The sequence below is a fragment of the Cygnus olor genome, chromosome 5 (genome assembly GCF_009769625.2).
Source record: "Cygnus olor isolate bCygOlo1 chromosome 5, bCygOlo1.pri.v2, whole genome shotgun sequence".
Lineage (NCBI taxonomy): Eukaryota > Metazoa > Chordata > Aves > Anseriformes > Anatidae > Cygnus > Cygnus olor.
Genome location: NC_049173.1, coordinates 49,161,249 through 49,185,204, shown reverse-complemented (window position 1 = coordinate 49,185,204; position 23,956 = coordinate 49,161,249). Strand labels below are relative to the sequence as shown.

At 41.5% G+C, this 23,956-nt stretch overlaps 1 protein-coding gene across 4 annotated transcripts in view; it reads left to right on the top strand.

Annotated features, from left to right (window-relative positions):
• The window catches only part of ABTB2 (ankyrin repeat and BTB domain containing 2), a 161,586-nt gene that overhangs the window by 113,353 nt on the left and 24,277 nt on the right, over positions 1–23,956 (top strand). For all 4 annotated transcript variants that reach the window (XM_040560375.1, XM_040560376.1, XM_040560374.1 and 1 more), the window contains one exon: positions 23,803–23,955. In XM_040560375.1, the coding sequence (XP_040416309.1) occupies positions 23,803–23,955 (153 nt within the window). The remainder of the gene's footprint in view (positions 1–23,802; position 23,956) is intronic.

Here is a 23,956-nt window from a genome sequence, read left to right as displayed (position 1 = left end):
GTAGAAACAGCAATATGGTAGCTAATCTTAATCAAACGCCCTCCCTAGTGTAAGACAATTTATTTTGCAATTTATGTTTGCAGGCTGTGCAAAAAATGAGTTTTCACAGTGCCAAATTCTGTAAAGTTGTACCATTAGTTTCCACAGCTGTGCAGCTGAAGCTGATAAGGAGCTTGTATCAGAAATATAATTAAACTTTCTATTTTGTGTTGTGCTCTTTTCAATATTCGCAGTATGATGATGTTACTGCAGCTCCTTGTTTTGTACACTGAGGGTAATAAACGAGTTAACAGGAGTGCAGTCATCTCTCCAACTGCTCCCAAACAATGCTCTTCACATGGTTTACCGGAGTTTGTTTGGAATGCAGGCTGCAACTCTATTCTATTTTAAAATCTGCACTAGATCCTATAACAGCTGGTGTAAGGGAAATTTCTGCCATTTTTTTCAGACCAGTATTTAGCTGTAAAGGAAATGAAAGAGGATATATTAAAATGGAGCAAAAACTGGCATTAGGGAAGAAAAAACAGAATTTGAGGACTATCAGGTTAAACAATTGGCTTTGAAAAGTTTATGAAACCTGAAAATGAACTTAATACTGCCCAATATGCTAGAGAAGAACATCTAATCTTACCTTTCACTTGCTCCAAATGTGCATGTGTCTTAATGCATTGACCTCTGTGCACATTATTTAGTACAGCCAGTGGGATAAATACTGCTGGCAGTACTTTATACAGGAGACAGTTTACTGTTTCCTAGCTAAAGAGGAAAGATCGTTGATGCTGCATGTGAGATGCCAGACTCATGGCTAGATAGATGAGAGTACTGATCCACCTAATGTGTGTTGGCAAAGCTGTGCAGCCCAGTTTTTATTCTTTACTGAGCTGTGCTAAATCAGCTGCAGACTCTGCAAACTCTTTTGTGCATTTATGCTCCCTCTCTGGAATATACTTGTGATGTACACTGCAATCCTAGTTTGTTTTCTACTGAAAAACATCTCAGTCACAAACAAGAACAGTAATGCTGACCTATTCTATATTTGCTTGTGCTTTGGTTCATAGCCTGCTGTATAAATCTATCATTGTTGAATACCAGTCTGAAGTTTAGCAAAGAGAGGGACGGCTGTTTGAGCTGCAGGCTTGGTAAAGCCCTGTCTTGATCTTGGGTAGAGCTATGAGCTGTAAGGATTCAGAGCCGTGTAGTAGGAACTGCAGTTGTGCAGTACACCGATGGACAGGACAGCCCACTATCCATCCTGCTTGACTGTTGTCTGTGAGCTTTCTGTGTGTCACGCTGTGATGCAAAGTGCTATGAAAATCATGAGTCTGTGGGGCTGGAAGGTCTTTACTGTGCTTCCCTGCAACGTGAAGGGAAGTGTAGATTTCAAATTCTGAAACCATGCCTAATGGAGGCTGTCATGCCTGGGCTGCCATAAAGGGTTTTTAAAAACCTAGCCGAGCTTCTGAACATACCCTGAAGCAAACTATACAAAGTATGAAAACGTATGTATTGCAGTTAGGTATGCAAGGCACCCCAACGAACAGAGCCAGTTTAAACTCATAGAGGTTATGTACCTTATCCACGCTAAATACCTTGGTAACTAACGAACTGAGGATAATAATCCGTAGAGTCCTGCAGGAATGGGGTGGATGTAGCTGTCTCCCTAGAGCTTGGCAGATAGAGGATCTTTCTGGTTTGGCCTCCAGTGGGTGAATGATTTGGGGTATCAGTAGACTGAAACTCTGGGAATTTTGTTGGTTTTGTGTGGTTCTTATACTTACCTCCAGGCGAAGACACCAAAGTGGAAGAATGAGCACAGGCAGAATTAGACAGGAAGCAACCAGCTATCTTTAGCAAAACATTTGATATGTTTCCACAATGAGTGTGTAGCTGCTGACTCTATGACCAAACCGTGACCCACCTGGAACCCCAAACTGAATTTGCTGCGTGGGCAGTAAACTATCTGCCGTTTGGTGTCAGACGAGCCACCTGAGGAAGTGTTTTGCAAGTAGAGTGCCACTTGTGCAATACTTTGGCAAATGAATTAGACCCTAAAGCAAGACCAAGCAGCTTTATTCAGTAGCCTGGCTGCCTGAAGGCTAAGAACCTGTCCATGCCATGAGAGAGCACATCTGTCTTTGCTGCTGCAAGAAGTCTCTCTGATGGGCAATAAAATATTTTTTTTAGTTTCTCAGGAATCGTAGAGTATATTGTGTCAGATATCAGACAATGTGCTTTTGGACCATGGAGAGCGAGCAGACGTGTGGCACTCCCTCTCTCTGCTCTGTTTCTGCTGTTTTTTTTCCCATTGCTTGTGTCAGGCTAGCTGAGCTTTGGAGCACTCTGTGGTGTGAGATCATGTCCCAGAGCAGCAGAGCATGTTTGCTGGCATTGTTTGGGATACTGTGACTTGAGAAGGGCCGTCCAAAGGTAAACTAGGTTTCTTTCTCCCTTCATTTTTTCCCCGAGTGGAATATAAAGCTTTTGTCTTATTTTTAATGGTGTGTCCAGGCAAGATTGCTCTCTCAGTGATACTTACCATAGGGAGTATTTGTCTTCTCCCTGTAAAGCACAAATTGAGGTCAATATTCTAGTCTCATTTTACAGCTGGGTGGACTAGTCTACCTAAAATTAATTGACAGCCAGGGCAGCAGACCAGCCTTAAAGCTAGAAATAGAGGCCATTGACTGCCCTCATCCTCTCTATTTTTGAATGCAAGATCTAAAAAGTACAGATTATTGTGTGGGCACAGCATTTATTGTAGGAACCTTAGTATGACCCTAATACCTAAGAAAACGGAGAAAAAAAAGGTGGATCCTGCTTCCTGTTGTGTAGCTTATTATCCGTGTGTGTTTGGTGAGTAGGCTAGTCTTCTTCCTGTTCCAGCTACCCTAGTTAAAAGTCAATAAATTGTTTTCGTATTGCTGATATTGTTGGTCTGTAGAATGTTCTAAAAGTAATACTAGGCTTGCTCATCAGTGCTCGTGGATCCAGTCACACCAAAGCTTTCTGAGCTACCTGACTTGCAGACATGCCAAGTTTTACATGTGTAAGTTTGCTGGTGCATTATTTTATTCCAAATATCAGTGAGTATAAAACAATTTATATCAGCAGAAGCGCGCTGACTGTACCCATCTGACTGTCGGTGAAAATCCAGTAAAACACTAGCGAAATTCCAGGGCTGATGTAGAATTTGTCAGCTGCCAACAGTAAAATTCAGGGCGTGCCAATTTGATGGAAATTCACAGCTCTTCAGCTGGAAAAGCTGTGGACACTGCAAGGAGCCAACTGCAATCACGCAGGGGGCCACCTCATAAGAAAAGAGAAAGCTTCATTCTCATTTCCCTGTGGAGAGGTCTAGAATACTTGCCTCAGATTTTATTACTTCTCTAGAGAGGACTCTGTTTTGTGAAGCGATTGTAAACAAGTCTGGCATCACTCAAACAATTGCTTCCTTGCTGCATGAAATCCTTCAGAAAGCCTACTGCACATTCTGCTTTTAGCTGGATGGCTGTTTTTATTGACACGGTTCAAAAGTGACCAAAAAATTTTCTACTTCAACAAGAGTTCTCCCATTATATCTTGCTACCTCATGTGATTAAGGCCCCATGAATAAGCATGCAAACTGTATCTTTCAATAGGCTCAAGCAGGAGAAATGGGCTAGTGCCTACTCTCCTGTGGCACGTTAGCTGGGCGGAAAGAAGGAGCTGAGTTATCTACTTGTGTTTTATCTGTGCAGTATTTCCAGCAACACCTGCTCTAAAACATTATCTGTTGGGAAAGGATATGTATCTGAAGCTGCCGGGAGGAAGACTGTAGCTCTTTCATGCCATTTTTGAGCACTGTTTGCTCAAATGCTATATTTGTCCAATATTTGACCTATTGGTTTAAATCATCATTAGCTAAAACGTTTGATATTTGTCTTGTGACATATAATCCAAATTTACTCTGGCTAACATGGAAACCAGAGATAGGTCTATGTAAATAGTTCCTGATACAGTCTCAAGATCCTATCCTTTAAATTGATGGTGACCTGAGCCTATTATGCTCTCAGATTCAAATACTCGTGCTTAAACCAGACTGAGTGGAGCACTGGCTTTATGGCCCTATTTTATTTTTCATACTTTGCAAAATTCAGTCTGTTCTCAGATACATCAGGGAAACGCCACTCAGTTTTACTGGGGAAAAAAATAAGCTCAAAGTAGCTTGTGCCTGTGCTTTCCTAGAGCACTGCTTTCAAGGGTCTTCTCACTTAGTTTCCTTATCAAGTGTTGCAGTGTTTGATGCAAATAGATAAATCTTGTGCTATGGCTTTTCCTAAATCCCCAGCGAGTATCTGGTGAAGATGTTCTCCTCTCTCTCTCTCTCTCTTTTTTTTTTTTTATTATTTTGAAAAAGCATTACTTTGATCTTAACTTAGTACCATTTTTTTTCTTGATGATCTCTAGGTGCTTCATTAGAAATAATTAAAGCCCTCAATTCTTTCCCTCTTGATTAGCTGCATTCTTCCCCTCTGCTCAGAAAATGCCTGGAACACTAAATGTTTATTCTGGAATGGCTTGAGACAGGAGTGATTCAATCACACGGATCACCTTATACAGCAGTATTGATCCATATTAAAGAGAATACTAACAACCCAGTTGCTAATGAGAACTATCTCCAGAAAGTCCTGCTTGGTGTTGCATGGGCATCCAACTGGCAGAGAAGGAAGGAAAATCAGGAATAACCTGCAGAGCCTGCTGCTGAGACCTGTGATTGCTTGAGCTGTGTTCTCCACATCACTGGGGAAGTATCACTGCTTTCAGTGCTTCAGCTAAGGCTTTTCAGGACAAATCTTTTCTCCAGATGGATGTTTCCAGACTCTCACTGATCTGTCATGAGGCTTTTTTCCCCGTACTCTTTTAAACTGCAGGTTTATGGAATTTTATTAAGTGCAATAGCTACATCATTGTCTGTCTTTCAGATTTTTCTGTGGCCTAGCCTTTCCTAATTCAGATTTTATATATTTATGTCTGAATTCTTGTCTCTTACAGCCATACTCTATTGTTACGATGATTCATCAGGAAGAGAACTTGATACACTTGGTTCAATGAGCTGTGTTTTTGCAAAGGTCTGCAAGAAAATAAGTGCTGGGGTCTCTTCTCTGGGAGATCATAGTATCTTTCTGCTCTCTCTACAGCTGCCTCACTAAACACGTGAAAGACTTACTGCCATTCCCCTGTAAAAGGAGTTTTCTGATAAATGTCCCTTTAGCTTGTTTTGAAGTCTGCTATCCTCCGTAAAGACTGAGGGCAGCATCCTGCTCTACAGTGCACACCGCTGGGTCCAAGTCTGACCTCGGCTCAGGGACTGTCACGGCTGCAGGGTGTTAGCTCTGACATAGGCATGCAGCCCTGTGCGGATATGTCTTGTAAAGGTTATTGTCTGTAGTTCAACTTGTTTGTTTTTCTGTTTGTTTAGAGACACACAGAAGTAGGCTTTTGAGCCAGGGCATTTGCCTTTTTTTTGCCTTTTTTTCTCTTCTCTTTTTCTCCTCTCTCTCTCCTCAGGTCCGAAAAGCTGATGGATTTTGACAGAATCTTGAAATTTGTGATCCAGACTCTCACTATATCCAGGTTATCGCTATATAGTGTATGGACGTGCTTACTTCCATTGTGTACATTCAGACTGATTGGAACTGATTACAGTTAAGTCTAGGTATAAAGAATTAATTTAAAGTAGACCCTGATTCAGGCATTTGTCTTGAGAGCATGATGCTATAATCATACACTCACGTTTAACAGTATTTAAATCCCTGAAGTCAACAGGTTGACGTGTCTTTCTAAAATCAGTGAGTGTATTCCAGTTGCATTTTTTTATATTTTCTTTTTCCCCCAGAGCTATTTAGATATAAATATACTGATTAAAATATAGGGAAACAGAAGTAACTCTTAAATTGAATTGTGCCATTATAGCGTTGCTTGTTTAGAGTAGATGTAAAAATATGTTCTTTGTTTTAAAGATGGGGGAAAAGAGCAAATTTGCTGTTGATGAAAGATGAGTTTGGTAGGTTTAATAGAAGAATAAGAAGGCTCTAAATGGATAAGATCAGCTTCCTTCACTATCACTCTGGAGAGAGGCTGTTACCATGTACTTTTGCCTGTTTGAGTCATAGACCATTTAACTTCAGTCTTGATTGTGATTTTGAGATATTCATTCACAAGCAAGATTGAGTGAATGGCCTTGTTTCAGAGGCCAGTAAGCTACAAACAACATGCATCTGTTGACTAAAATTAACTGTTTGTTGGCAGCACTGTTCCTGACCTTAGGCAGGATAAAACGTGCTATGCCCATACTAAGAAGTTACACAATATATTTTAACGTCTTCCACAATTTTGAGAATTGAATTTATATCGTTTATCAGGAGGAGTCAGTAACTTTGTCATGCTTGTGGTGAACAGCTTTCACCTTTCTGCTTTTTATGGTGACAGCACATATTACAGCAGTAACATCTAGCCAGAACAAAACACAGAAACACTTAGAAACTACTGACTTTGAACAGTCACATCTCATGCTAGTGGGACACCTACGTAGGAGCTCGTGATATCCTAACTGAAAGACTGAAGAGGGATCTAAAATAAATGCTTGTCATGTTTCTTACTCCATGTGTTATGTATGCTCACATACATACACATGTATGCTCATGCCCTGAGCACCATAGCACTGGTACATGAAGTGAATTAAAAACAAGTCATATTAGTTAAAAGTCAATAGGAACAGACAGTACTTATGTTTGGCTTTCAGGGAATATTCCTTTGTCTGTCATTGAAGTATTTTTAAGTCTCTCTCTCTCTCTCTCTCTCTCTTTTTTTTTTTATTGTTCATTTCTTTATAGTTCAAAGATTGTAAAATTGGAAAGTGAGGTGACCTTGCCAGTAGTGAAGGGAATTAATTGCTAACCCTGAAGATCAGATTCATCCAAGTGTAACTGCTGAAACTGGCAATACAGTCTACTCTGAATTAGATTCTTTTTCGGTCTTTTATGTTGTCTGTGTAAACAAACACTGCTTTTTGTTGTTGTTTTTTTTAGCTCTGTATCTCACACCTGGGTAGACTAGCCTTTCTCCCATGTTACTGGCTGTAAGCAATTTGTAGTGTTACTACAGTGTTTCCAAAGTAGCCTGTATCCTCTGATCTTCTGTATCGGAGTCGGGGTGTGGTACAAACATAGGTTATTTAAATTCTCTGCAAAATCGCAAGAAGAATCTCACTGTTATACCAAATTGAACAGCACACAGCAGACTTCATGAAGAGTAAAGAGACTGCTTCCCTATGCCAGCCTTGGCACAGAGGAAAAGCATCACAGGTAAACAAAAGCATCTATGGTGAAACAAATATTTGGCTCTAATAGTTGTATCTGAAGCTGTGTGCCAAAAAGTCAGGCTCTTAGCCCGTCTTGAAACCTTGCTGCTGAGCGTGCATTGGTTTCCATAGACAATCATTAAGGAAGGATCTGCGAAGTCTCAGATGTCGCAGATACAAACATACAGGGGGATGGGTCACCTAAAAGATTACCAGGTGCAAATGTGTGACTTGATATTTAGAAAAAACCACCTGTAAGCAGATAAGCTGGCAGTACAATCTAGAACAGATGCACTCGCCTGATTCCCCAACTGGAAGGGCCACTGTGCTTCTGAGGCCTGGATGGGTGGACGCTGGGCCAGGGAACTGGAAGTATAGATAGATACTGCGGCAACATGTGGTGCTGCTTCCATGCCAGCCAAATGTTCATATTTCTTGTCATTGCTAATCCACCCTATCTCTGAGCTTGTTTCAACAATTTGCAATTGTGTTCTTTTGATCCTGAAAGGCTTCAGCTCATCTGACACAATAGGGATGCAGGAGGTAAATGAAGTGCACTCCAGTAGGACTTACTGACAGAGTCTATGGGAGTCGCATGAACTACATTTGCTGATCGTATCTGAAGATTGTCGGTAAATTCTCAAGGTGGCTACTTTATTAAAATGTAACTAAAAAAATCTGATATGTTTTGTGCAGATGCAAGTGATTTTTAAATACTGTATTAGTATGTAAACTGAATGAACGTCAGAGCTGTGAATATCCAGGGTTGGACTGGGATGATCTCCAGAGGTCTCTTTCAAGCTAAGTGGTTCCCTCAGGTAAGACACAAGGAAGATTTATCAGAAGAGATGTGCTTACTGAGTGCTGTAGAACTATCAGAGATGAGGGATTTGTAAGAAGCAGTTGTTTCTTGCATGAAGAACTAGCATCCCTGGGAGCTCTTCCTGGAGTTCATTGCCTTCACCAATATAACTTTTTACACTGAAATGCAAATCCTGCCCATCAATTTGCTGATCTGTAATAATGAAAAAGTTGGAGAAAGCAGTAGAGGAAAAACATGTATGTTAAAAGATAATGGGCAAATAAAGGGAAAGTAAAATGGAAGAATCTTCATGTCCCTTTTTCTCCTGTGAGACCGTGTTGTTTGGCTTGGTAGAATACCAGTGAGAGTTACACTGTGTTTTGTTATGTGATTTACAGTGAGGAAAAGGACTTCAATTAGCTTCATATCAGACCCTGGGAAGGAGCAAAAAACCATGGAACCCATTTCAAAATATACTGATGTTGTGTATCACTCTAGATAGTGAGTGGGAGTAGTCAGTATGGATTATGAAGGGGAAATCATGTTTAACCAACCTGGTAACCTTTCATGATGAGATGCCTGCCTTGCTAAATGATAGGGGAGCACTGGACGATGTGCATCTTGACCTTAGCAAGGCTTTCAGTGCCGTCTCCCAAAACATCCTTATCGACAAATTTGATAAGGTATGGGCTAGACAAGTGGTCAGGGAGGTACACTTGGGAGCTGGCTGAGCTGCTGGGCTCAAGGGTTTGTAATCAGCATCGTGAAGTCCAGCTGGAGGTCAGTCACTAGTGACACACCCCAGGGGTCGATAGTGGGATCAATACTGTTTAATAACTTCATTAATGACCTGGATGACGAGACAGGGCATACCCTCAGCAGATTTGCAGATGATACGAAACTGGGAGAAGCGTTGATACAGCTGATGGCTGTGCTACTGTTCATAGGGACCTCAGCAGTTAGAGAACTGGTCGAACAGGAATCTTGGTTAAGTTATGCAAAGGGAAATGGCACGTCCTGTATCTGGGCAGGAATAAGCCCAGTACATGCTGGGGGCTGACAAGCCGGAAAGCAGCTTTGTAGAAAAGGAACTGGAGGTCCTTGCTGCAAAGACAGTCAACAGCATCCTGGGCTGCATTAGAGAGAAAATTGACAGCAGGAGGAGAGGGGATCCTTCCTTTCTGCTCAGCACTGGTGAGACACACCTGGAGTGCTGGGTCCAGTGCTGGGCTGCCCACTACAAGAGAGAGATGGATGTACTGGAGACAGTCCAGCAAAGGGCCACAAAGATAATGAAGGGAGTGGAGTTTCTTTCATTTGAGGCATGCCTGAGACAGCTGGGGTTGCTTAGTCTGGGGAAGAGATGGCTCAGAGAGATCTTATCAGTGTCTATAAATACCTGGTAGGAGGGGAATAAAGGCAAAGCCAGACTGTTCCCATTGGTGCCTAGTGGAAGAACAAGGGCACAAACTGGAATACAGAAAGTTTTTTTTTTTTTTTTTTTTTTTTTCCATGATAAAACCATTGTAACAGGTTACCCACATGGGCTGTGTAGTCTCCATTCTTGGAAGTAATCAAAATCCAACTGGACACGGACCTGGGCAGCCTGCTCTACTGGACTTTGGTTTGATCAGGGGTTTTGGGTGAAACAATCTCTACAGGTACCTTCCATCCTCAGCTGTTCTGTGGTTCCAGTTGCAGTATTTGTCCCTTAAAGTTGTTTTGTGTGTGTCAGCCTGCTAACTTCACAGTCATTGATGGGCATCAAGAAATAGTTTCTGAGAACTGGCTATTCAGTTAGAAAGCAGGCAGTTACCACCTATCTAGGGAAGTAATAAGGCATTTGACAGTCTTTGTCCTGCCAGTTACAAAAGATTCTTCTGAAAAGTGCTTTTTTCTGCTTTCATAGGCATTTTACAGTAGATTGCAGTGCTTGCAGAAAATCCCTGGAAAGACCATCTTTGACCTAAGCCATTTCTGGCAAATGTCCCCCATTTGCAAAAATATTTGAAAACTAGGTAGACAATCTTTGGCTCTCTTCTTTAGTAACAAAGAGATGATAGTGTGTGTGTGTGTGTATGCTACCACCCTGCAATTACTATAACTACAGCTACAGTAATTACTGTAACTGCTGTAAAGATTTCAATGTTAAGTTCTTGGCTTCTGTGCTTCGGTTTCCATCTGTTCAGATAAAAAAGAAGGTGTAAGAAAATAAGAGCCTGGCAACTTCGCTGCTTGTATTCTCAGGGCTGGCACAAACAGAAATCTTTAGTGCCTGTGGGCACCCTGTGTCGTGCATTGTTTATTGTTTGCTATTTCATGATCAGAAGACTAAGCAGCAAATGAGCACGAAAAAGGAGGGAGCAATAATGCAGGAAACTTAGAACAGAACTGTTACAGCATGTTTTACTAAAAAGGCATTTTAGAAATATAGAGATGAATAACGCGAGGCTGGCTTCTTTTTCCAGCTTTGGGAAAGTGGCTGCCCATTAAAGTGGTAGAGGACTGACTGAGTCTAAATTTCTCTACTTGATCCTTGCTGGTTTGCCATCATTTAATATCAGCCTGTCTCCGTTTTTACTAGACATGGCTCTTTAAAGACAGTATCTTGATACCACTGCAGTGCTTTTGTAACTCATATAAATAAAGAGCAGTAACTCTGTGGATGAAAGGTTCTGAACATGTTGCAAAGGATGATGGTAAAAAGCCAACAAGTTTCTTCTTTTTCAGTAATTGCTGTTTCCAATTGAAGTTAATATTATTTCCTATTGGACTAAATTACAGATGTGCAGAACTTGCCTGTTTCCTGAGGAAGGAGTTAGCTGGTGCTTTAACAAGGGCCATGCTAAATAAAGATGTAATTCTGAGCTTTGGCTGTCCAGCAGCCATGGTTGGCAGGTTGTAGGGGTTTTCTCTCTTATTGTTGCTGACATCTTTGTAACACAGACCTAAGAGCTAAGTTCTTCTGAAGAGTAAATGTTTCTGGGTATAATTTATGATAATAGCAACAATCATTCTTCTCTTTGACCATGTGGAGATTAGAAACTAAGCTTTCCCCGGGGTAATCCTAGATTGAACGTCTCTGCCTTGTTTCCTTCTTAAAGGAGACCCTGGCAGTTTGTTCTTCCTGGTCCCATAGCTACAAGTGCATGTACTGGCATGACCTGATGGTCACTTATGATGCTAGGCTGTACTGTTTTCATCAATTGTTTTTACAGTAAATGCTGAACCGACTGTTTTTAAAAGCATGTCTGCTCTGCAAGACAAATCCCATTTAAATGAGTTACATGTCTGAGCGGATTCTCTCATGTTTGTGGATTCTTCTGGGGCTAAACAACTATGTGCTGATACAATGCATGCTGGCCTAACGTGTTTGCTCAGAAAGGAAAGAGGCTGAACGATGTTTTGCTCTCACTGCTTATCAGCATAAATCTGGAGTGACTGCTGAAAGGGGTACTTTCTGTCTGGAGTCAAACTGCTGGGGCCTTCAGTTCCACTGAAGTCTTTACCTAAAGTTCTTTAATGCATGGATTAGAAAGTAAATCATAAAGGCTAGAGAACAAGTAAGAGAGGCAGAAACTGTATGTTTTTATTCCCAGGCTTGCTGAAAAACTCTTCTACTGTAAGCAGTTCGCTTAGCCACTCTTCACCTCTTCAGCTCCCTTCAGAAATGCAAGACATCCTTCCAGAGAAATACGGGGTCTTCTGACACAGGTGCTTTAGAATCACTAGTATTTTTCAGTAGGAAAGGATGAGTTGCCTATGAGACAATACTAGAAGATAGGCAAGCTATTTGAGAGGAGTATAAGCACATTAGCATGAAATTATAACAGGACTCACATAACCTGCTCAGGACACATCTTGTTGCAATTATATTGCTTCCAGCATCCAGACTGTGTGATTAAGAGTTACCTCTGTTCAGCACTGCACTGTGCCAGGTAGTCAGTGCTAAGTTCCCTGTTGTGACTGCCAAATTCTTCAGGAAGGATCTCTCTGAAGAGTTAATGCATTAGAACATCACAGAAACATATGTTCCTTAAATGACTTTCCATCTGGGCATTCTTCCTTATACAAGAGAAGTTACAATAGTTTAATTAACTGACTTTGGAACCTCTTTTTGTCTACTAAAATCTCTATGTTGAGACACTCAGTAGGCTTAATCTTTGCTCAAAGGTAAGTGACCAAGCTAACTTAAATTGACCACATGTAGAAAGGTTCGTTCACCCTGGTATAGTGATGCATTATATTTTTGGCTAAGTACAGCTTTATCCATATAGTCAGGGCTCAGAAGTACCTGATGTGAAGAAAAGGCAAGTGAAAACTAGTTTATTTCTCAAAGATTTTTTTTCCTTCAAGGTAAAAAAAAAGTCTGGGAAGAAAGACTTCTGTTTCCCATCTTGCACATACATTTTATTTTTCCATTGTACTTGGGATGCAGAGCACTGGGTGTTGACAGAAGGGTTTATTCAAGCAACAGGTAATGAAGTGTAGAGTAGACAAAGATTTTGAATGATAATTTGTTTTTCAACAAGTTGAAGAAAAATAATTGTGTGCATTGTACTTGGCATTAGAATTGATGTATGTTTAACTTTGTTATTTTAAACATATTCTTTGATGTTTGTGTTTCTAGATCTGCTTTCTGACAGTAGAGTTTTAAAAGTGCTCAAAATAAAAAAATAGGCTTGTAACATGGTATTAAAAACAAGAACATGACGTTTTGTTATGTCCTATTAGCTGAGTGGCTAGCTGGAGCTCGGAATCCCTCTGTTCCTGCAGTAGCTGCAGTGCTGCACCCTTCGCAGTGGTCAAAATGAAGCAGGGTGAACCTGTTACAAGAGCGAGTTTTAGGTGTGTATAGGAAAACTTCATTCTCCTACCCTCCATTAGAATGTTTATCTGATCTGTTTATATACGACTGTGGAAGTGTGCCTTTATAGAGAGAGAGAGATGGGATAAAAGATAGCCTTGATATGGAGAGCTGGATGACAGTTGGGCTTTGTAACCTACCTCCAAGCCTGTACCACACTGCTGTACTTAGTCATCTGCAAGCTCAGCATAAAATCTGCAACTCTGGAGTTCAGAGTACATGAGCTACAAAGCTTTGGTAGTATGACAGGTTGCTCTGTGGGAAGTATTGCTTATGCCACAGTGCACGCTTCTGGCTGCCTGTCTGTGCTACTATTTGTGCCGGCAACTGCATGTATGATTGTGTCAAGATTGGAGGGTAAGCGCCTTTACATCTCTCTTGTTCGCAAGATTGTAATTTGTGAAGATTCCCCCAGTTTGTGGTAAAGAAATGCGTGTGTTTTGAGGAATAGACGCAAGTTACCTGCTAGATTCTGCAAAGCGCATGTGGACAACGTTGTCCTGGAAAAACTGAGAGAGCAGTTGAGTGAGTTATCTTTATAAGCTGGCAGTGTTTGAACGACTAGAGAACAGGCTTGTCAAAGTTCATATTTTGTCAACTATGGCTAGTGTGTAGCACATAAATTCATTATAGTGGGAAGTCTACAACATCTGACTTTAGATCTATGGACCTCTTTCTGAGAGAAAGGAACGCTGATTTGAACAGTGATTCAGTATTCATTGAAACGAACAATGATCCAGTAGAGATGGCAGGAGGCTAGCAATACCCAAGGTGGCAAAATCCTCTTAGTTTAACTTTAGATATGTCCTGTCTACGTTGTTCTTGATTAGAGCAAACTGTTTTCTGCTGAAAAATCTCCCTCAGGTATATGTTGAGGTACTGAAACACGAAATTAGTATTTGACATTTACTGAGAGTTCACACGCTACAACAGTCAAAACAAGAGACTGCTCAGCTGCAGTTCTAAGCATATCTAAGTAACCATGCTGAAAGCAAACTTTATAGCTGGAATTTATGGCATCTGCTGAGAAACACTGCAATTCCAAATGTTGAAATTTAATGCATGAATGCTTTAAATTTAGGATATTTGGAAACCAAAAGACTTTGAGCTCTACCTGTTATGTTCACCTATCAGAATCCCATAATTAAGCAGTTATGTCCTCCATTTTTAGTGCCACTTGGGTTCATTGATATCCATTGATATGACCATAAAATCATGGTTATATAAGCAGAAAGAGTTTGAAACTTGGAGATTTCACAATATTGAACACATAATGGAAGTGTTTATGCCACAAGTCTGGCATAGAATGACTGTACCTTCATCAACTAAGAAATTAGTTGTTTTCTTTAAATTCAAGACTCTTCCATTGCTATTATTATACTTACCATATCTATAAACTGATGTGGTGCCATTTATGTAATTATCTAAGGCAAAATGAAAAACATATAACTCATTATGCTTTCTAGTACACATAGAAACACATTCATTCACCAGTAGTAACACACATCTTTGGGTGACACAGGACTCTTCATTTCTGCATAGCAGCAGCTCTTTTCAGTATTTTAAGACGACCTGAGGCACAAAATTGAAGCTCTTTGAAGATACAAGTGGAATATGTTCATTGAACAGCTTGCCAGTAAGACGAAATGGTGTTCTATTGCAAAATAATAATTAAAAAATGCCACAATGGCATCTATTTCATCTATGATGTTATTCCTCCTTATAATATTTCATTAATGACCTATCTCATGCATCTTACCTGGCACTGACTTTGAGAGATGAGTACTGCCTATTCATTCACAAATGCTACTCCCTGTGGGCTTGATTGCCTTTTATTCAAGAAAATGGATTCTGAAATTCTGGCTATTTAGTGAGACCCTCTGTGATTGTAGTACAGATGGAACCTGAGTTACATACTTACACTACTGGGTGGAGTGGATACCTGGTTTTAGTGTGTACTTAAGAGAGCTCCAAAATCAGTACTAGTGTGTTCCTCATGCCAAATTAGTTTCTGGAACTTCTCAGATTGCAGGAATGTGAAAAGCCATTTCATTAGGAAAACACTGACGTCAGCATCAGGTGAGCTTCATTTACAAGAAGGCTATGCTCACAGTAGCGTGACGTGGCATGGAAGTGTAACATCAGTCAGGCAACTAGAAAATAAAAACTTCATCAATCTTTCCATTGTTCTGAAAATGAGAGAGTCATCTTTTAGTCTTGAAACGTTTAGCCTCTATATAACGTGATTTTGTGTTTGAAAATTTGTCTTTTGAAATATTAATTAGGTTTTGGCTTGTGCTGTAAGGTAAATGGAAATGTTTCCCTATTTATTATGAAAACCCTTTGATTTGGTCAGGATTGTCTTTGTTTAGCAGAGCAAACTTTTGCAGTTGTAATTAATTAAACAGTTTTGAGTATTCCAGAACTGCACAAAAATATTTCTCTTCCTGGCTTTTTGTTCACACAGTTGCAACTCGGGAGCTTCAGGCAATTTTCATAAGCATGGCAATGCTCTGCATTCAGGATTTTACAACTGGGCCCTGAAAATTAGTTCTGTGATTGAATCTGGCAGATTGGTTTTGGCTTGAGAATCAGCATATGTTTTTAACATATGCATGTTGGCAAATCAGATTGAAGTCATAACTAACAGGCCTGTTATCTCAATCCTACTAGTGCTTGTGGGAATTAACTATAATGGGCAAAAAAATGATGAAGGAGGAGTCGCAGCACTGGATAGTGAAGAGCCACAGTGACCCTAGATAAATCTGCTTGCAGGTAGCACAGTATTTTATTATTTTTTTTTTTTTTTAATTTGCCAGCCCAGCTCCTGGAACGAGCCATAGGAGTTACCTCTTGGTTTTTCTGGCCACAAGATCAAGGCTAATCCAAGAATAACAGACAACCCATTCTGGCTTGCTGCCTGTGTTTATCTCTGCCTATCACATAGCATGCTGTTACAGGCTCTTTTCTTTAATGCATGTAGTTTGTATGCGTGCTGCGCTCCAAACTGGATCAGTGTTTTCTTTTGCAGCAGGAATTGTGCTCATACCACATGGCAGGGTCTCCTCAGCCAGTCCATTTGGGGTGAGTCCCAGTGTGGGGCCCCAAATGGCAAACCGGTTCGGGGTGGAACAATATGTGTCGGCCGTTCTGCAAACTCCCTGGGGCCCTTTTGAGGGAATAGCCCAGAAAATCCACAAGAATGGCCCTTCTCCTTTCTTACTTTTGAGTAGTCAATGCTGATGACTTAAAAAAAAAAAAAAAAAAAAAAAAAAAAAAAAAAAACAGGGGCACAAAGGGAATTTTTAAGATTTTCCACATGAAGTGATTTTTAAGGACAGTTTGAGGCAGTTTGTGACCTGCTGTGTAACTAAGCACAGGCCACATGGGCTTGTAGGAAGCTGAACTGTAACACCAAAACCAACAAGCAGCACGTGTGAGAGGCAGGCAGATGTGAAGCATCCTTGCTGCTGGCCACAGAGGGCCCGAGGGGCAGCGGAGGTGTGCCCGTGCCCATGCCCTGCCTGCTCGGGTAAGCGCTGCTTCCTTCCCAGCAGCAGCTCTGAAAGGGCCAGGCCGTGGTTAGGTCTTCTCCTGGCAAAATGGGTGGCTTAGAGACCGGGGTGGCCACCTTTTTTTTATGACCTGGGAAAGGCTTAACAGGCACGATGCAAAGGAGCAGTTCATCCAGAAGACCTGATCTGACCAGAGCCACTGCTCTGTTGTGCGAAGAGCCCGTGTCTCAATGCCAGTGTGAGGAAGCTCGCTGCTGGTCAGAGACCGGATTTTAGAGCCAGGTCCTTGGGAGGAGATGTGTAGAATTGACCTCTGCTTGGGTGGTGGTAAGCTTACAAGCACAGGTCATTGGCAAGTGCCATTTTCAGTGAGTAGCATGAGATTCAGCAGGTGTAACAGCAAGTCTGTCCTCATAGTTACATCTGATCTTCATGTAAGTAATTTAAGCATACAGCTGTCTTTTAATTGGAGGTTAAGAGACTGCAATTAGGTCCAGAGTCATGCAAGAATTCACCTCTTAGTTTATCTGCCTGATTGTTAGCAGTAGTGCCTTTCTGCTTATGGAGAATTTCAGGATGTTGAAGACACAGGAGGAGCCAGAAGAGAAAAAGCAGTGGTACTCTGTTCCCCCGCATCTCCTCTGCTGAGGTGGTTACTGGCAGTGACAGTCAGGTATCAGACAGCTCTGTGTGCACTTGGAGGGGGCAGATGGAAGTAAGTCACATCCTTGACCACATCACTATGGCCATACTGTTGTACTTAAAGCTATCATGTATATCTGTCTGACTCGTATCATCACCTACGTACGACTTAAGTTGGTTTTAATTATTTTACATCTGTCTGTAAACCAAGAATTCCTTCTGTTGGAACTCGCAGATGTTACAAATGTGTTTTTCTAGAGTGCACATTGCTCATTCTAGAGCAGCAGAAGTATTTGTTTTCAGACTGAAAAGTGATTCCTCTCCCTGTTGTTAAAGTTTATAAAATACAATTACAATAAATAATAAACCACAGACTTGAGGATCTTTTAAGATTCATAGTGAGTTCCTAATGATTTTGTCACAGTTTTTTGTTGTTGAGCTTGAATTTAGTTTTTACTTTGATTTCCAGCTAACGTGGAGTAAAACTTGTCTGCTGCACTTCATTTGTAAGTGCAGTTTGCAGACAAGGGCAGAAAAAGTGGTATCCATGGTTGGTAGGATTGCTAAGAAAGATTAGAGCTGCCATTTCTAGATTTAAACTATTCTTGTACTGTTTTATGGTCTAAAAGCAGAGGAAATTGTGAAGGCAGATTCAGTGGAGAAAGGATCCCAATAAATGTAATATTATCCAGATGTTATTCATTCTGTTTGTGTCTGAAGGCTGAAGGTTAACTCACTAAACTCTAGAAGTTAGTGTCATGGCATATCCAAGCCAAGGCCTTAGCAGCTTGATAACGATCCACTAAAATTTGAGAACTCTTTATCTTCTAAGACCTGGGCCAATCATTGTTTCAAGGGAATTGAGAAGAAAACTTTCTCTTTGGGCCAGTTGGCTGTGATAAGATTTTTTTCCTTTTCTGTGACTATCTGGGACTGTTTGCTTTGAAAGACGTGGCATTAGTTGAGATGATCAGAACCAGCATAGTAATTCCTATCTTTTCTCTGTAAATGTGGTAGCTTTTTGCAAATTCAGTAAATATTTTGAATCTGAAAGGAATGGCTCCAGACTTAAGCTGTTTGTGTTTTGGAGCACAGATTTTGTGTTTATCTTGTTATTTTATTCACATATAATTACATACCCAGAGAATTTTCTTTTCTGCAACTTGAAGAGGGGTTTAATGTTGGAGAATCCAAGCTGTAAATATGTCACCGTTTTCCACATCGACATTACATGGTTTGGTTTTGGATACTCTGTCTTGCCTCAGAATCTTTTCCTTCTCCAATTAATCAGCCCTTGCTCTGTTTTCTTTTGGACTCTGTTGCTATACTTGGGGTTTTTCCATCTTGGTGTAAAGTTCAAACAGAGCATCTTCTAGCCGCCCTCCTACATGAGTCACCATTTAATTGCAGATCGGTCTAATTCCCACCTTTTTTCCCCTAGACAGTTCTGCTCATTGTACGTCTGTCTCCCAGGATCCCTACCTAGGAGCCCTGAAAAGCCACGAAAAGCCTGCTTGGCCTTCCCTTAACTCAGTCACTCCCAGTGTTCCTGCTGGTCTCAGTACTCCCTTCTCTTTGTACGCACATGCAAAGTGACTTTTCAGTTTGTTCCTTTACAAAAAGAGAGAGAACAGGTGAGACTGAGGTAGAGCTTTTTATGGCTGTTCTTAAATCAGTTTGTGTTGGTGACCTTGAGGTTATCATTTTAGAGTAAAATGGGGCTGAACCATAGAGTTTGGTTCTAGCATTAAACTTAAACATTAGTTCATTGCGCTGCACAGAAGCCCCTGTTCCTTTCTCAGTTCCTTGCAAAAAATAATGATCCAAAGCTTTGGGATTCCTCTGTACCTGTAGCCTGGGTGTAGTTTCAGTAAATCAGATGAGGAAGAGTTGTTACAGCCTACCCTACCCTGGCCATATGTAGCCTGATACTTATACGTGCTTTGCAATGCTGGAGTTTGTATGTGTTTAAAATGTTAACAGGGGCTTATAGAGCAGATGTTGCGGATGAGGGAAGAAAAAGCTGTTCTGTCAAACCGTTCAGAACAACATGATGGGAGGCTATTGCATGAATGCCTCAGGAACAGCTCTGGCTGCCAAGAGAGACAAATTTTGTCATTCTCACCTGCTGCCATTAGGATAGTATTTTCTTTCATATGTTAGAAGACAATTTTTCTGTATTGCTTTTGCTGTCAGTGTTGGCCCCCTCTTTGTCTTGCTGCAGCTAAACTGGAGGCTGGGAACTAGCACAGGAGGAAAAGAGAGGTGGCAACAGGCAAAATGTCTCCTCCTTCCCCCACTCCCCCTGCCTTCAGCAGTCTTGTCGCTGGAACCTCCAGGGAGGAGGCAGGAACTGGACGAGGTGGCTGTTCCCTGTGGGACTGCTCACTGTTTCCATCTGAGGAGGCAGGTGTGCCTCGCCTCTGAAAGTCGAGCTCCCACTGCATTTTCTTAGCATTCAGTGGGGAGAAAAGATGGCATAATCTTCTAACTCCTGTAGAGGTCTTGCCTCTTTTGCATACAATTAACTTCCTTCTGCCAAAAATGCCTTGGCCCTAGGGCTCTTAAAAATCCTCCAAAGAGCTCACTTTGGGGACTAGTTTCTTTGTGATGGATGACCTAGCACTGCAAGTCTGTGATCCCACAGCATATCCTCAAGGACTGCCACACATGATCTCTCCACATGCCAATTGTTTCCTAGGCAATTTCTAATCAAATGACTGCAGTGCATTTTCCAGGAAAAAGCTACAACCACTTTCAACAAATGAACTCGCTGTAAATTCTCTGCCAAGTGCTGCTGCCACCATCCTTCTTGATTATGTCTACATAAAAGAATGCATTTTTGTTCAAATGAGGGGAAAAAACCAACAACAATAGATTCCATTCTTTGTCACAGCACATCACGCCCATCTCCAACCTGATCCCCTTGGGAATGGAGTGGCTGTCCAGTTCTGAGTGGAGAAAATTTCAGAGAACCTACAGATAAAATATTGATAGCTCATGATGGTATCAGACATTAATGTGCTTCTATACAAAGCATATAGTAAGTGAGGAGTGTCCATTTTACTTTCTGCTGCTGTGTACTTTCCCAGTTTACATGTGGCATTATTCTCTTATAAGACAACTTAATGACAAGAAACTGAACAAAGCAATGGCGGCATTCTTCACAGAAAACAGTGTGTGAGAAAACAGAGTGAACTACCACTGGGACTACGACAGATTCCCAGGGCCAGATCACTTCATGTGCAGAATTTAATGTGCTGCCAAATGCTTCTAAATGTCAGAAAATCATGGGGAAAATGCACAGTACAGAACATGGCACAGACAGAAATGCATAGATAGAAATTAATTTTTTAGCTTGCAGCATCTCCCGGTTAATTTTCTATGAAGGTTTCTCCCCTTCCTCCTCCTCCAGTGCTTCTCAGACTGTGAAATGATCAGGGTTTCCCTAGAGGCAGATGGAAGCCCAGGTAAAGGGCCACAAGGATGATAATGGCATGTATTTTCTAGAAAAAGAGTAATTGCGTTTATTTTCTTAGTGCAGTGCAACCCAGTGTTGGCATTTCCTTCAGCTGACCTGCATCCTTCTCTCTCTGCTCACATCATGCAATAATACAGCTCGTTGGATGTACTGGCAGTGAGCAAGGTAACACAGAGGTGTTCCTGCTGGCAGGCCGACCAGCACAGCATGAAGAAAGGGAATGGCTGGATAAAAGGAGGGGGAGGAAGAGTAGAAAGTCCATCCTCAAGCTCAAAATTTTCTGGAGAAGTAAAGCCTTTGCAGCAAGGTAGAAATTGATGTCATTATAAGTCACTCCTGATAGAATAATGATTTATCCAACTTGCACAGTAACATGAGTGCTGGGACAGGGACAGATTAGGATAGCAGCAAGAGAAATGCATCCTTGCTGACTCTTCTTATTACACTCTAAAATCTGCTCTCCTTTGGGCACAGAATAGGTAAGCAGTCTGTTGAGATGTGAATTCTAAAGCCTTTGGAAAAAAAAAAAAGTAAAAAAAAAAAGTTGTGATTTAAAAAAACAAGGGAAAAAAATAAAAAAACACCATTCACCTTTTTCCTTCCCTTTCCTCTCCAGCCAGGTTTTTCATGTTGAAGGTCTGCTTGTGCATGCAAGCCACTTATAACCCTGGCACATGCTAATTTTTACAGAAAGGATATTTCTTCGTGGTATGTGTTATTTCTGGTGCAGACACAAAGGTATTTTCTGTTGGCTGAGCACAGTCTCTTGCTGCAGGTCACCAGGTTGCTCATTACCTGATGAGATGATCAGGACTGTGCTGGATCGACACGGTTCAGTCTGGCTAAGTTCCTGACACGAAAGTGTCAGAGACACTGTGATGTGGCCTTAAAGGCAAAAGTGAGCATGGCCACAAAACATGGTAGATATGGTCACTTGTAAGGTGAGTTTTTCATTGCTCCTGAGTATTTTGTTCTGGTGCTTTTAGCCTTTCTTTCTGTCCTGACCATGCAGGGAGCTTTGAATCCTCTACTAGAAGCTCTGCTGAGTACAGAGAAAGTTCAGATTCTGAATTTAGGCTCCCCCCTTCAGTGCTTGATGTTACGTTGGCTCTGCTGCAGGCCAGATAGAGGTTGAAGTTCTTGGAGCTGACTGCTGAATACATCTCCCAACCACGAGTTGTTTGGGATTGCTGCTCTTCCCTTAGGGGAGTCAGTCAACTCTGAACTGGCTGTGCTACATAGTGGCTGGAGTGATTCATCTGCGTATCTGGGGCAGTTACAAAGCCTAAATGGGTTGGGGAATCAAAGCTGAGCTCCAAGGTCTTTCAGCTGATGAGCTACTGGGTAGCTTTCAAAGTGAAGAATGTAGGAGCCCGAGTAGTTTGGTTGCTTGACATAGAAGCAAACTATGACGCAGAAGGATCAAGCCCTGTTAAGAACACCCTTGCATTGGCAATCCAGGATTGATCAGATGTTTAAATGGACCTGTGGTTTTGTAGATGCTTCTTTGCTACTCATGAGAGGGGAAAAAGCAGAGGGAAAAACAGCACACTTGTCTGTGTGAGAGAAGAGAAAATGGCACCTTATTAGTGTGCTTTGCAACTGGCAAAATGGAAGCAGCACGTATTTTATGGGGTAGAGTTATTCCAGCCTGAAGGTTGTTCAAAGCCATACAAAGGCAGTTCTGCCTACAAATCCCATTATTGATGAAATGGTTTCTAATGGGATCGGCACCGCTTACTCTTACTGTGCTCACATATGTGCGCACACATACATGCACAGCTTTGAAAATGCCTTTCATAGATTCAGCTGCTTTCATTAATATCAAAATCATTTTATATTTTCTGGTATGCATCTTTTTTCTATGAACTTTCTAAAGGAACTGGTATCTTCTACCCTCGCTTATTTTCTTTTGAATGCTTAAATGAAAAGGGCTTTTTTCAGCATTAATAAATTCATAACTAGGAATGGGAAATGTGTTTTCAATTACAGCTGGGACTTCGGAGCCTTGCATCATGGTGGCAGGTATCCTTGGGGAAAAAAAATCAAGCAAGTAGTAGGTCACTCTGGCTGTGTATTAAGAGTACAGATGATATATATTGTGTATGAGACTATTACGATACCCACATATTATTGTGCAATTTCAGTGTGGTGTTCATTCATACAGGAGTAAAGGGGGACTCTTCATAAACTAGCCCAAAATGACTCTGCCTGCTATTGTTATTACTTTATTTATATTGCTTTATTTTACATTTATTTATATTGCTTTATTTATATTGCTTGCAATCTGTCATACAGAGTAAAACCTCAGTGTACTGGGTGCTGTACAAATTAGGGGTAGCTAGATTGCTTTTCTGCAAGTTGCTTACAATTTGTTGTGATGGTATACAGGTATTCTTCCCCAGCAATGCCTCCATTTTAGTTATCTCTTTGATTCTACTCATTCATCCCTAAGTCCAAAGTATGTCAACTGTTTTTGCTGGCATAAAAACAAAGCTGCAACAATTCTGCAGTGGTCTCAAAGGGTCAGTTGTGCAAAACTGGAGGCTGGAGCTCTGCATGGAAGAAATGCAGAATGTGAAAAGCCACCAGATAGTGACAATATAACAAAGATCAAGGGAGGGAGCATTGAAATAGACTGGTTCAATTGAAGTGTCAAATAATCAACAGTATTTTTTTAAAATCGAGGATATCAGGTGAGGGGTGGAGCAGCCTGTACATTTGGATTATGTGGAACGACAGGCACAAATACTATACAGGGTACACAGGTGAGATGACAGCACTTCTGATCCAAAATAATGCACCAGGCCACTCGGGCTGGGGGAACTGAGCCCAGCTACTAGCAGAAGCAGGCTGCTTACGTTCGGTATGGGCCTGCTTCCCACAGGGCACAGCATACTGCACAAAGCTGGCGTGTCCTGACACGACCCCATTTTGGATAAGAAGCAGTTCAGATAACCAGGGCTGAGCAGTTCCAGTTCTTTCACCTGCTGCAACCTGCCGAGCAGAGGGACAGAGTCTGCCTCTGCAGGATGGGTTTTACCTGCTTCTGCCTCCCCTGAGCAGGCCCAGGAAGCGATGAAGTGTGCCGTTGAATCTCAGTAGCAGATATCAGACCGATGTTAATTACGATGCCTTTTTTCCTTGTTTACACAGCCCCTTCATGCTTCTGCCACCGCTGATGGAGTGGATGCGAGTAGCTATCACCTACGCTGAGCACCGGCGCAGTCTAACAGTGGACAGTGACGACATCAGGCAGACAGCCAGACTGCTCCTACCTGGGCTGGACTGCGAGCCCCGGCAGCTAAAG